This window comes from Guillardia theta (genome assembly GCF_000315625.1).
Source record: "Guillardia theta CCMP2712 unplaced genomic scaffold GUITHscaffold_7, whole genome shotgun sequence".
Classification (NCBI taxonomy): Eukaryota; class Cryptophyceae; order Pyrenomonadales; family Geminigeraceae; genus Guillardia; species Guillardia theta.
Genome location: NW_005434667.1, coordinates 121,500 through 133,492, shown reverse-complemented (window position 1 = coordinate 133,492; position 11,993 = coordinate 121,500). Strand labels below are relative to the sequence as shown.

Below are 11,993 nucleotides of genomic sequence, written 5' to 3'. Positions count from 1 at the left end.
GGGGGGGGGGGCGGGACAAGAGGAAGGGAGGAGCAGGAGGAAGGAGAAGAGGAGCAGGAGGAGGAGCAGAAGGAGGAGACTCACTCTGTAATCGTCTGGCTCCGTGGGGAGAACGTGGCGCTTGGTTCAGCAGGCGAGGGTCTCATCCTGTTCAAGTCGAGCCGCGGGACTTTGGCGGCGAAGTGGAGACTGAGGGCAAGAGGGGCGTTGGGGACGGGAGGGTCCGGCCAGGTCTGATCACCCAGTTTGTCGTCCTGTGACGTCTCATGCGTCGTCTCTGTGGAGATCTCTGGGGTGAGAGTGTTCTTGGATACGTTGAGGCTGCTGATTTCACTCACTCCCGACCTGTCGGGCTCCCTGCTCTGCATGACTACGTCTGAGGTAGAGGATCGCCGTCAGAAGGTCGCAGGTTTAACGAGCTCGCCGCACCTTTGCTGGACATGTCGTCTTCCATCATGTCAGATTCTTCAGCGTTCTGTTGAAGTTCTGGAGCTTCCATGGGTTGTGCTGTCAGAGCATGTCAACCACAAGCAGCTCACGCTCAGTTCAGTCCCACCTGCCTCCCCCCTACGATTCTCAAGTGAAGTGATCCTTTCCTCCAGCGCCCGGAGTTTCGCATCTTCAATTCCGTTTTGCTTTCTCTGAGTAGTTCAGCATCACCACTCTTCCCTTCTCTCCTCCTCTCCCCTTCTTCCATTCTTTCCCCTCTCCTCTGCTCCCCTCTCTCCTCTCTCGCTCCCTCACCATCTCGAGCAACTTCGCATCCGCCATGGCAGGAGGAGGGCTGTCTAACTTGGGCGAGGTTCGCGCTAGAGGACCGGGAGACGTGGCTCGCAGCATCATCGTTTTGCTATCGAAGAGGAACTGCTGGGCTCTGGCTTGCATATAGATGACATTATCAGGAATAACAAGTTCAGTTGCCGTCTCCCTCCTCTCCTCCTCTGTCGGTTTCTGCGTCTGCACGGGAGGAGAAGGCTTATGCTCCTCATGGTTGGTCCCGACATCTTCCTGCGTGCAAGGAGGTCAAGAGGAAGGAAGAGGTAGGAGGACGAGGGACATGAGGACGAAGCACGAAGAGGAGGCGATGAAGGATCAAGGAAACAAGGAGGAGGAGGAGGAGGAGGAGGAGGAGGAGGAGGAGGAGGAGGAGGAGGAGGAGGAGGAGGAGGAGGAGGAGGAGGAGGAGGAGGAGGAGGAGGAGTCGAGCTACCAATCCGCCTTTCCTCAGAAATCTCCTGCCGTCTCTGAGAGGACTCGAATTTTCTCGTGGCACTTGCGTGTTCGAACTATTTGACAGCACTGGTCGATGCTTGCGTTCCGTCTGTCATCTAAATGTGAGCATGGAGGAGGTAAAGGAGGAACAACATTCAAGCTAGGAGAAGGGGAGGGGAGGACGAAGTGCAAGAGCTAAGAGCACGAGGACGTGGAGGAAGAGGTCGTGAGAAGGTAGGGAGGAGGAAGATGCTGTGGAGGAGGAGGGAAAGTAGATCGCCTACCTGCGATCCACTGGGATAACTCGGAGAGTACATGTCGTTGAACGTGGCGATAGCCATCCTCCCTCGGGGGGGCGTATAGCGTCTGGGAGAGGAGGACACGGTCTGGTTGACTGTCTCCTGATCATCTGCAAGCTCAAGGTCCGACGGTCATCAATCTGAAATCTCGCAGCAAGGAGGAGGGACCTCTGTGCAGGATGCGCTTGCAGTGCCTGAGGAACCTGCGCTGCTCTGCCATGGTCATACCAACCTTGCTGAGACGGAACAGGCTGATGCTGTCTTGCCCAACCCGCCACAGCCTTCGGACGTCCTCTAGCCTGGACACGGCGAAGAGTTTGACTAGTCGGTCGGTGAAACCTTCTAGGCCCACATCCTGCAAGGAAACCCAAACGAGTCGATGGGCTGCCTGGAGCTGAACGAGAGAGTGAGAGGAAGGCAGAAACAGATGGAATGTTATCTTGCAAGGATCTGTTTACAACATCCCCAAGGACTACAGTGCTTCTATTGCTTGTACTCCGTCCAGTTCTTCTATCTTCGTCCTTGTCCTCTGACTCCTCCTCTCCCTTCCATCTCCCTTCCTCCGTTCTTCTGCGAGACTCTCATCTCACCTGATCTGTCGCCATCGCCAACCTGGCGACCGAGTCCAATCACAGGGGTCACTTATTTACCCTCATCCCCGCATATGTGTTTCATCGCCCTCTTTCGCACAGGGTTCTTCCGATAAAGTTTCGCGCGCTTTTCTGCTTTGCATGTCGGCGGCAGGGGGGCAGGGGAGCGAAGAATGGGAGATGATGGCGGCAGAGCGGGAGGCAAGGGACATGCTAGAAGCGGATGCAACATGGTGAGAGGTCCACGAGCGCAACCATTCTTCAACATAATCTCGTACTCCTGCTGAGCACATTCCGCGACGCAGCTTGCTGTAATGACATGCTTCCGTTGGAAACCTCGTCCGCCGGATCCGAACCACTTCCGATCGACGTTCTTTAGAGACTGGCAGGGGTTGGAGAAGTATTCTTCGATAGAGTTCCATTCCTCCTTGTTCCAAGACAACAACTGCTCTCAACGGCTCGAGGATGCGGCATCTGCCTTCTTTCGTGTCAATGGTGATCAACAACGTCATGATTCTTCCTGACACTCCATGTGCAGGATCTGCGGGCAGTCAGGAGCTTTCAAACTCCAAGGCGTCGAGCTCGAGCTCTCAGCAGCATGCATCCAGATCTCAGAGCATAATCCCCAACTTCGACATATCGGAAGACGAGTCGGATGAAGAACATGCAGCCAGCGATGGCGATGAATGTGAGTCTCTGTTCTAGAACACAGATGCAGAATTCTTCATTTCTCTTCCTTTGCTCACTCCATCTGTTTTGACATGTTCAACACTTGCACATCCTTGATTTTAGTTCAATGCAGGCCAAGAAATTAGTGATGTTGCCGCAAAGGCCTCAAACTTGGAAGGATTACCCGATAATGATGAAATGCAAAATGAGACAGACCATGTTGACAGAGACTTGATAGAGTTGCCGTCTAACCACTACGAAGATGTCTTCCGCAATGCTGCAAATGCGTCTTCAACCAAGTCAAACGTTTTTCAGCCAACCCTTGGCCAAGTTTACTCTCAAACAGCCGATCCGTGGGAGCGATGTGCAGTCTCTATTTCAATGCAACGTGATCTGGAAACATTCAACGTAGACTCCCATAATTCGAAACGATCAGGTGTGCCAAGTAAAAATTCAACGCCAGACCTGTCAAGCTCCAAATCAAAATCAAAATCAAAGAAGAAATGTTCAGAGTGCGGGCAATCGGGACATACGAAGGCCAAATGTGACAAAGTCAATAGCAAGAATCATACTACCCAGCCCAACATTTCGTCAAAAACGAAGAAAATGTGTACAGAACTTCTGGGGAAGAAACAAAGTGTGAAATCCAAGTCGCAAGCTCCAAACCTTGACATCAGGCAACAGTTGGAGGACTTGAACAAGTTCTGCACAAATATTGGCATGGTAAGTGCAGAACGACTCGAGGATATATATCAAAGTTTTCACCAGTCTCCTGCGATTTCATTTGGGATTCTGTACGATAATTTTGAAACGGATATACGGAACTCATACAAAAAAAGCGAAACAAGATCGTGCCTCGCAATCCTCTTCTACGTCGCCGGAGACAAATTGGAACCAAAGCTGAAACGAATCTTAGTTCCGTTGAGGGACGAAATTAGATACTACAATACTTTGCAGGATAGGACTCTTTTTCTGCAGAAAGTGTTCAGTCCACAAACAAAATGCCGAATTTACAGTTACAATGTCAAAGCCAGTTTGCTGCACATTCTTCCCAAAATTGATTCTCATGGCATTTTGGGAACTGAAATCTTTTGTTTATCAGTAGGGCATTGGCTGATGGACCCTGACTGCAATTTCGATAAGATTGATGTCACGCAATTAGCAGACAAATATTTGCCAGATTGTGATGTTTCTGAAGACGATGCTGAGAGCGAATTCAACATTTTTGGTAACCTTTCAACATGCCTATCCATAGGCAAGGAGGTCCATTCACGACTGATGATGCGTGAAATGGCTAACGCAACAAAAGAAGAGATGGATTTCATTCTTGTCCTTTGCCTCATGGAAATGAACGGAATTGGTTTTTCTCCCCTACAGCTATTAGATCAGAAACGCAAGATGGAAAGGAAGCTCATCGAATTGGAGGAAGAAGCCACAAAACTTGTAGGTCATCCCGTCCTTTTAAGCTCCCCTCAACAGCTTTGCTCTGTTCTTTTTGAAGAGTTAAAGTTGCCACCGCCTAATCTAAACAACAATTCTACAATGAAGTTCAAAGGCGCCAATCAACAATACTCAACAAACGAAGAAACTTTGCAATCTTTGATCAATCTTCATCCGCTACCTGCAATCATACTCGAACATCGTACTGCTCTGTGCCGTGTCTGATCTCTACTGATATTCTCTTGCCAGGACACATCTGCAAAATGCTGCAAGGCTTTGTGGTTCCCCTGTGTGATCGTGCTGTGAAATGCCCACAGGGAAATACAGTCAGCTCGATATTTTCCTCTTGGAGTCAAATTTCGACTTGCACAGGACGGCTGTCCAGCTCAGATCCGAATTTACAGAACGTTCCAAAGGCAGACTCCATTCGCTTTGGAAACAGACAAGACATGACCAAGGAATTAAACATACGAAATGCGTTTGTTGCAAGGAACGAAAACGTCTTATTGGCTGCAGACTACGTACAATGTGAGCTAAGGATCATGGCACATTTCTGCAATGACCCCTCTTTGATCAAGCTGCTGAGTGAAAACAATTGTCCTTACACAGGAATTGCAAGTCATGTATTGAAAAAACCATTTGATAGCATCACGACACAGGAAAGGTCGACATTCAAGACTGTGGTATGTGGATTCGCTCTCCTTTGCATTTTGTTTCTGTCCCTTTGAATTGAAATACAGGTTCTTGGCTTGCTTTACGGGCTTGGCTGTAAAAGCCTGGCAGCAAGGTTAGGTCTATCTGAGCAAGAAGCATCAAGACACATCTCAACATTCTATTCTGCTTTCCCAAAAGTCAAAGAATTTCAATCATCCTGTCGAAATATTGTCAAAAGTAGAGGTTATGCTGTGACCCTATCAGGGCGACAAAGACCACTTGCAGACATATCTCTCAATGGCCCGGAGAACAGTGCAAAACGGGCATATGCTGAGCGACAAGCAGTAAATACCGTGATCCAAGGCACTGCTGCAGACATCATCAAAAGGGCCATGAAGTTCATTTTGCTGGATCTCAAGAAACAGGGGTTGGCAGAGACTTGTAGATTGTGCCTTCAAATTCATGGTGAGTTCCGATGGGTTGTGTTTCACGCAATGTCAGCTGACGTCTCTTTCAGATGAGCTTGTATTCGAACTACCGAAGGATCAACTACCTAAGTTTACAAAGATTATCAACAGAGGCATGACAGAGAGCACGACGCTCCACGTGCCCATGAGAATCAAATTCAGTGTAGGAAGCACATGGGGTGAAATGAGTGAATTGGACGAACAAGCGCAAGAACCGGCTCCATCAAAGCAGAGCAATTCTTGTGTAGGTGAGGGAGACGTCGAGACTTCTCAGCACAGCATGGAAGTGCCAAAGGATCCGTCACAGACTGAAGGGGTCAGAGCTTCTGAAACGTTTCCACCTTGCACTTTGACACTTTCCTCTAATTCTTCAAAAGAAGTGACGAAGACTCTCGCATCTCAGCCTGGCCTGAAGACAAATCTCTTTCGAAGCGCATTCCCTACAGTTTTGAAAGAGAATATCCCCATAGGCCATGCTAATGAGAAGCGGAAATCGGAACACCTGGATCGAATAGATCAGATTTTCAACTTTGGACCAAACAAGAAAAGAATTTTGCTGCAGAGCATGGAAGATGAGTGTTTGGACGAGGATGATGCCATTTTCTGTAGAAAAGACTACTCTTTCGCATCGCAAAAGAATTCGAGCGAGCCTAACAGACCATCCGGTGACGTGGCCAGGCCGATATCTGCCAACACCTCGCTAGCTGAAGGAATAACGACTTCATTGCCGACGAAAGGTCTCTTCCCCTCGTCTGCTGCAATGCTTGAAAAGCCTCAAGGCTCTGAAGGTTCAAACTGTTGAAGTGATATTGAGAGCTGATCATTGTGTACAGCACAAGAGAAAGGGACTCCAGGCAACTTGAATGCGTTAGGGGCAATCGCAAGACATGGATTGTGAGTCGAAAGTGGCAACATGTTTGTCAGTGAGAGATTCTTGCAGAAATCTGAAACCTTTGGCTGGTAACAAGCTTGCTGGTAGCTTCTTCTCGCACAAGGTAAGGTGCCAATGCTCAACTTCCTTCTCTAACGGCCTGTAGCTCTTCGAGAACAAATCCCTGGCATCGTCGCTACTGGACGACGACGACACCGATCAGCTGGTGAGGAAACATTGCTTGCTACTCAAGTCTTGTTGTCAGCGTGACATGATACAAACGTGTTTCATAGGAAATCTAATGGGAGGGATTCGCTACCAATCCACAACGGCGCATCGAAGGGATTGGCACTATTTTATATAGATGTCTCAGTAGGAAAAATGTAGAGGGTTCCGTCTCATCTTCGGCTCCATTCCGTTTCTTGATTGTCATCTTGAAGCTAAGGTAGAGTTTACCTCTTCTTGTTTCCACCAGACCGAGATCTCGAACGGTTTCCTCTCCTACACGACGAGTCATTGACCAAACATCCGGCGAATCGACGAGACAAACCTGGATCTGCTTCTGGATCGAGACCTTGAGGAGGAGGAGTACGAGGAACGAGAAGAGCGAGAGGAGGAGCGAGATCGCCTGCGAGTATGAGGATTCACCACACGCCAGACCATGAGGTCAGTTGAATCACCTTCTGCCCCTGGACCTGGAACGGCTGGACCTTCTGGAGCGGGAGCGGGAGCGGGAGCGGGAGCGTCGAGGGCGATACCTTCCCCTGGGCGAGGGGCTTCGTCTGCGAGATTGTCAGGGAGTCAAACAGCTATGAGGAACAGACACCTTCGAATGGGACTCCTGCTCCTCCTCCTGATGGGGCTCCTTCCAGGCCCTCCAGGCCCACGATAACGACCAGGGGGGCTGCGACCGGGAGGGCTGCGACGTCTGAGAGGAGGTGAAGGTCTCCTGCCAGGAGGTCCTCCCCTGCGAGGAGGAGACATTCTGCGTGGCGGCGGGCCCCTGCCACCACCTTGTCGAGGAGAGTTTCTCCGTGGGGGGCTGTGACGGTTCGGAGGGCTTGCCCTTCGCTTAGGAGCCGAGCTCATGAAGCGCACCGAGACCACGTTCCCATCGATCTGAGAGCCATCCATGGCCGCGATTGCCTCCTCCGCCTCCTCGCGCTTCTCATACTCCACGAAACCTGTCCCGGTGGGCAGGTTGGACCGCTCGCTGAAATCGAGGCTGGAGGTCTTGATCTTGCCGAAAGACTCGAAGATCTCCTTCAAGTGAGCCTCTCCCACATTCCTTGTCAGGTTCTCAACCGTGACCTTGGCAAGCGTCGGAGTCGACTCCCGCTTCCTCGAGACAGGTGACTTAGACCTCTTAGTTCTATCCCTCCCCCTGGAGCTGGAGCGATTCGGCGATCGACTACGTGAGGGCGAGCGAGGCATCGTTGCTCAGCCAGTCCACGTGCTGATTCACTCTCGGGTCTTCTCCCACGCTCTACCACACTCCTGCCTGCAAGAGACGGTCAGAAGCGCGACAACTCAAGCACCGCTCGGGATTCTCCGTGACAAAACAAGAACCCCTTCAGAAAGTTGCTACTCCACTTACTACACTACAAGATTTTCGTGAATCGGGATTTCTTGATGATTATAACATACCCACCTTCCAAGTCTACAACATCCACTGTATCTTCCGCCTATCCACTCGTCGATTCACCGCCAAAATTTCCCGCGCTCTGCACGATCCTAAATTTCCAGCCTCACCCCATCCACAACGTCGACACAGTTTCATCTTCGTTCCTCCTCATCATACCTGAAACCATTCTTCTAACACGATAATATCTTTTCTCCTCCTCTCCTCCTCCTCCTCCTCCTCATTCTCCCATGCCATTTCTTTTCCCTTCCGTGCATGCGCGCGCCCTGCGTCCTCTGCTAGTATTGAAGAATTTATAAAAGGGGTACAATAATTTCATAATATTTGGTAAAAATCGTATTTATGCATTGTTATTTCGTAATTACACCAACATCACCTGAGGAATATTGAAGAAAAAATTGGAAATTTGTACAAAGGATGAGATCGAAAACACCCTGCCGGTTAAAGAATGTGATGGAAGAGCTATTGGACGTGTCCTCATGAAATTAAGTGATGAATTTTCAAAAACAAAGGTTCCTTTCAGATTATTAATCCAAATGTAAAACATTCTGAGGGGGGCCTGTGTCCCCAATGACCCCCTCTTCCTACTCCTAGTACCCCTGAATGTCCACCCCCACCCACCCCACCGCTCCTCTACACAAGTCATAATCCCCCCCTCAGTCATTGGGCCCGCCTCAATTCTGTGTCGGGGGGAACACGACTATGGCTGTACGGCTACCCTATCACCTCCTCCTCCTCCTCCTGTCCCTGTGCTCCTGCGATGCTCTTGTTGGTGAAGAGTTGGCTTCCTCCGCTGTATCCCTCCCTCCTGTCCGAATCATCAGTCCCCAGGAGGGAGAAGAGCTGCTGCTGGACGAACGTGGTCAGGTCGAGTTCAGGATCGGAGCAGGGAATGTGGGAGAGGGCGAGGACTCGTCGTCTTCATCATACAGAGGAGGGTTTGCCCTCTACCTTGACGGGGTGTTCGTCCAGTCAGAATCGCTGCCTCATGCAGGAAACGAGTTCATAGGAAAAGTTCCTCTTGGGGAGGGCAGACGCTGCGGGCAATGGCACTTCGTGGAAGTTGTGCTGGTCGATGAGGAAGGATGGAAGGTAGGAGCGACGGTTAGCATGAGGGACTGATCAACACCGTCGCAGGTGGAGGGAGAGGGGTCGTCAGTGTGGGTCAGTTTCAAGTCGGCATGCAGCGAGGGCGGAGGAGAAGACAGGATTAGGGAAGAGGAGCGGAGACGAGTGTTCCAGCATGTCTACAACACGTACGGATGGGATTCAGAGCTGGAAGGCACGAGAGAATCACGATCAGGGCCAGGTTCGTTGTAGTTCCTTGAGCAACGACGGGGGGAGATGTCGATGATATGGATGTGGCGAACAGGTTCCTTTCTATCTCGTACAAACACCTCAAGATCGTTCCTCGCTGACGTCATAAAACGGTTGCCTTCTTGTCTTGCTGACTTCCTGTCCTACTGTCTGCCTGTCTGCCTGTCTTCCTGTCCTGCTATCTTGCTGTGTTGCTGACTTCTTGTGTTGATGACTGATTGAGCCTTTGGTTCCTTGGACTGAACTCTGAAGAGCAGGTACAACATCACATCGGTGCTGGATGCTGGTTGTGGGGATCTGAACTGGCAGGTTTGGGTGAAGTGTGTTGAGACATGTTTGATTCAAGATGCAGAAGCACGTGGAGGAGTTGAGAAATGTTGAATATGTTGGTGTTGACATCGTTCCGGAGCTGATTGAGAACAACAAGAAGCAATTCAAAGAGTGGAAGAAGATGAGATTCGAGGTGCAGAGGAGTGTTGTTGTTGTGAACGTTACTTGTTCCTTGACTTTTCATCTTCCGTGGATGGTTCAGACAATGGATATCGTCAGGGAGCCTATCGGCCGATCTTTTGATCTGATCGTCTGCCGTGATACTCTCTTTCACCTGCCTGTTTTCGACGCTGTACAGGTGATATGCGATCATCATCATCATCATCATCATCAACAACAACAACAACAACAACAACATCATCATCATCATCATCATCATCATCATCATCATCATCATCATCATCATCATCATCATCATCAATCACCCTTATTGTAATTATCTTCATCTAGCTACAATGTTTGATTTGTGCGCTCAGGCTTTGAAAAATTTCGACGCGAGCAAGTCGAAATTTCTCCTCTCGCACTTTGACGAGGAACTTACGAGCAATTGGCCGGTGAGAAAGGCGACGAAAGTGAGAGGTTGACGAGGAGAAAGTGGTTATGGTAGTGAGGAGTGAAATCATTAGAGCAGAGATGATACAAATTCTTGAGACGACCCTTCAATGATATCCACGATGATGACGATGATGATGCAGGACATCAAGGTCGGGGGTTGGCACCTGATCAACCTGCTCGAAGCTCCCTTCAAACTTTCTGCTCCTGTTGAGATGGTCGTCGAGAAAGGTCGGACACCTCCACTGCCTCCTCCTCCTCCTCCTCCTCCTCCCTCCCTCCCTCCCTCCCTCCCTCCCTCCCTCCCTCCCTCCCTCCCTCCCTCCCCTGCTCGGCATTCCCCTTGTTCCCTTCCATCTCTCTGCATGACAGCGACTGTCTGCAGGGCAGGACGAGCAGTCGAAGGTGCAGAACCACTACGGACACGCGCGCAGGCTGGCTCTGTGGAAGCTGCCGGCGATGAAGCATACGGGGGAGGCGACAAGATGCCAAAAGACGAGGAGAGAAGGTCCCTTCCCTCCTGTGCAGGCTGGTCAGCATGCTGAGAGTGCTGGCAGCAGCGAGTCCAGGGGGAAGGAGCGTGACGGAGACGATGAGGAGGCTGAAGGAGTCGGGGAGGGAGAGGAGATGCCTGCTCGCTCAACCCCTGTCGGGAGGGAGCGCGTCAACCGCTGAGCCGACGGACCTCGTGAGTCCCAGGATGCGAAAGTTGCTGGCTGATGAGAAAGTTGGCAGGTGATCTGTGACGAGGGTGCGGCAAACAAGACGGAAGGATGTGATTTCCTCGTCTCCTCCTCTGGGTTCAGCTTCCGAGGGGAAGTAGCAAGAGCAGGAGCAGGAGCAGGAGCAGGGTGGGAGAAAGTTCATTTTTCTCAGATCGCCTCTTCTTCTTTCTCCTCCCCCCTTGAGGGACTTGTTGGCAGAGTCTTCCACCAATCTCATCCTTCTCCTCTAGCCCTGCAGCAGAAGCTGCTCTCCCTCCTCCTCTCCAGGTGGCTGAGCTGCTCCCCTATACTGCTGCCGAGCAACTTCGTCCTCCCCTCCTCTTCAGAGCATGCTGCGCTTAGAGAAGTCTTGGAAGAGACCTGGAAGGGAGGACAGTTTGTCTTTCACCTGACCTCTACCTCCTCCCCTCCCTCTCCCGCTGACCTTCTCCCTCCTCTCTCCCCCTCCGCTGCCTTCTTTCAACCTGCTCCTCGCTCGGTCAACGGGGCCATCGTCTGCATCATCCCTGCTCGTTTCGGCTCTCAGCGCTTCCCCGGCAAGCTGCTGGAAAAGCTCAAAGGCAAGACGGTGCTGGAGAGGACATGGAGGAGGGCGGGGCATGCGGAAGCATGCAGGGAGCTGGTGGTGGCAACAGACAGCAAGGAGATCATGGAGCACGTGCGGTCGTTCGGAGGAAGAGCCGTCATGACGCGCTCCTCGTGGAGGAGCGGGACCGAGCGAGTGTACGAGGGCTGGAGACTGCTGGAGGACAGCTGGAGGTTTGAGTACGTCATCAACGTGCAGGGAGACGAGCCGCTTCTCAACCCCGCGCACATCGACGCCCTCGCAGAGCAGCTGCGACAAGGGTCAGTTGAAAGAGGAGGAGGGAGGGGGGGGGGGGGAGGAGCAGGAGCAGGAGCAGGAAGGAAAGGAAGAGGAAGAGCAGGAGGCACGAGGCAGAGAGGCAGAGAGGCAGAGAGGAGATCAGCAAGGAGGAGGGTGGGGAGGAGGAGGTGGGACAAGTGGAGGAGGCTTGAGCTGATCTTTGTGACCACAGCAAGCATGACATGAGCACTCTCGCTATCCGCATCTCCTACGAAGAAGCTTCGAACCCTGGAGTGGTGCTACTCTTCCTCCTCCTCCTGCTCCTCCTCCTGCTCCTCCTCCTGCTCCTCCTCCTGCTCCTGCTCCTCCTCCTGCCTTTCCTCTCCCAACCACCTCACGACGAACACCATCACCATCTCC

At 51.4% G+C, this 11,993-nt stretch overlaps 6 protein-coding genes across 6 annotated transcripts; 4 read left to right on the top strand and 2 right to left on the bottom strand.

Moving 5' to 3' along the window:
• Nucleotides 1-80: 80 nt before the first annotated feature.
• GUITHDRAFT_101257 (hypothetical protein) lies at nucleotides 81-885 on the bottom strand (the record flags this gene model as incomplete). The annotated part of the gene is made up of 4 exons (XM_005839730.1): nucleotides 81-376; nucleotides 430-507; nucleotides 557-641; nucleotides 745-885. The coding sequence occupies 4 exons, from the start codon at nucleotides 883-885 to the stop codon at nucleotides 81-83; spliced, it is 600 nt and encodes a 199-aa protein (XP_005839787.1).
• A 3,199-nt stretch (nucleotides 886-4,084) lies between these two features.
• GUITHDRAFT_64797 (hypothetical protein) lies at nucleotides 4,085-5,515 on the top strand (the record flags this gene model as incomplete). The annotated part of the gene is made up of 4 exons (XM_005839729.1): nucleotides 4,085-4,412; nucleotides 4,460-4,893; nucleotides 4,951-5,329; nucleotides 5,382-5,515. Coding segments are annotated over 4 exons (1,275 nt in total), but the record flags the coding sequence as incomplete, so codon positions are not given.
• A 649-nt stretch (nucleotides 5,516-6,164) lies between these two features.
• GUITHDRAFT_161079 (hypothetical protein) lies at nucleotides 6,165-6,832 on the top strand (the record flags this gene model as incomplete). Its single annotated transcript, XM_005839728.1, has 5 exons — nucleotides 6,165-6,225; nucleotides 6,272-6,326; nucleotides 6,369-6,428; nucleotides 6,496-6,703; nucleotides 6,753-6,832. Coding segments are annotated over 4 exons (185 nt in total), but the record flags the coding sequence as incomplete, so codon positions are not given.
• A 459-nt stretch (nucleotides 6,833-7,291) lies between these two features.
• Nucleotides 7,292-7,507, bottom strand: GUITHDRAFT_55523 (hypothetical protein; the record flags this gene model as incomplete). Its single annotated transcript, XM_005839727.1, has 1 exon — nucleotides 7,292-7,507. A coding segment is annotated over one exon (216 nt), but the record flags the coding sequence as incomplete, so codon positions are not given.
• Nucleotides 7,508-9,507: 2,000 nt separating this feature from the next.
• Nucleotides 9,508-10,718, top strand: GUITHDRAFT_101254 (hypothetical protein; the record flags this gene model as incomplete). The annotated part of the gene is made up of 4 exons (XM_005839726.1): nucleotides 9,508-9,789; nucleotides 9,968-10,045; nucleotides 10,187-10,274; nucleotides 10,429-10,718. The coding sequence occupies 4 exons, from the start codon at nucleotides 9,508-9,510 to the stop codon at nucleotides 10,716-10,718; spliced, it is 738 nt and encodes a 245-aa protein (XP_005839783.1).
• A 534-nt stretch (nucleotides 10,719-11,252) lies between these two features.
• GUITHDRAFT_55900 (hypothetical protein) lies at nucleotides 11,253-11,606 on the top strand (the record flags this gene model as incomplete). Its single annotated transcript, XM_005839725.1, has 1 exon — nucleotides 11,253-11,606. A coding segment is annotated over one exon (354 nt), but the record flags the coding sequence as incomplete, so codon positions are not given.
• Nucleotides 11,607-11,993: the final 387 nt, after the last annotated feature.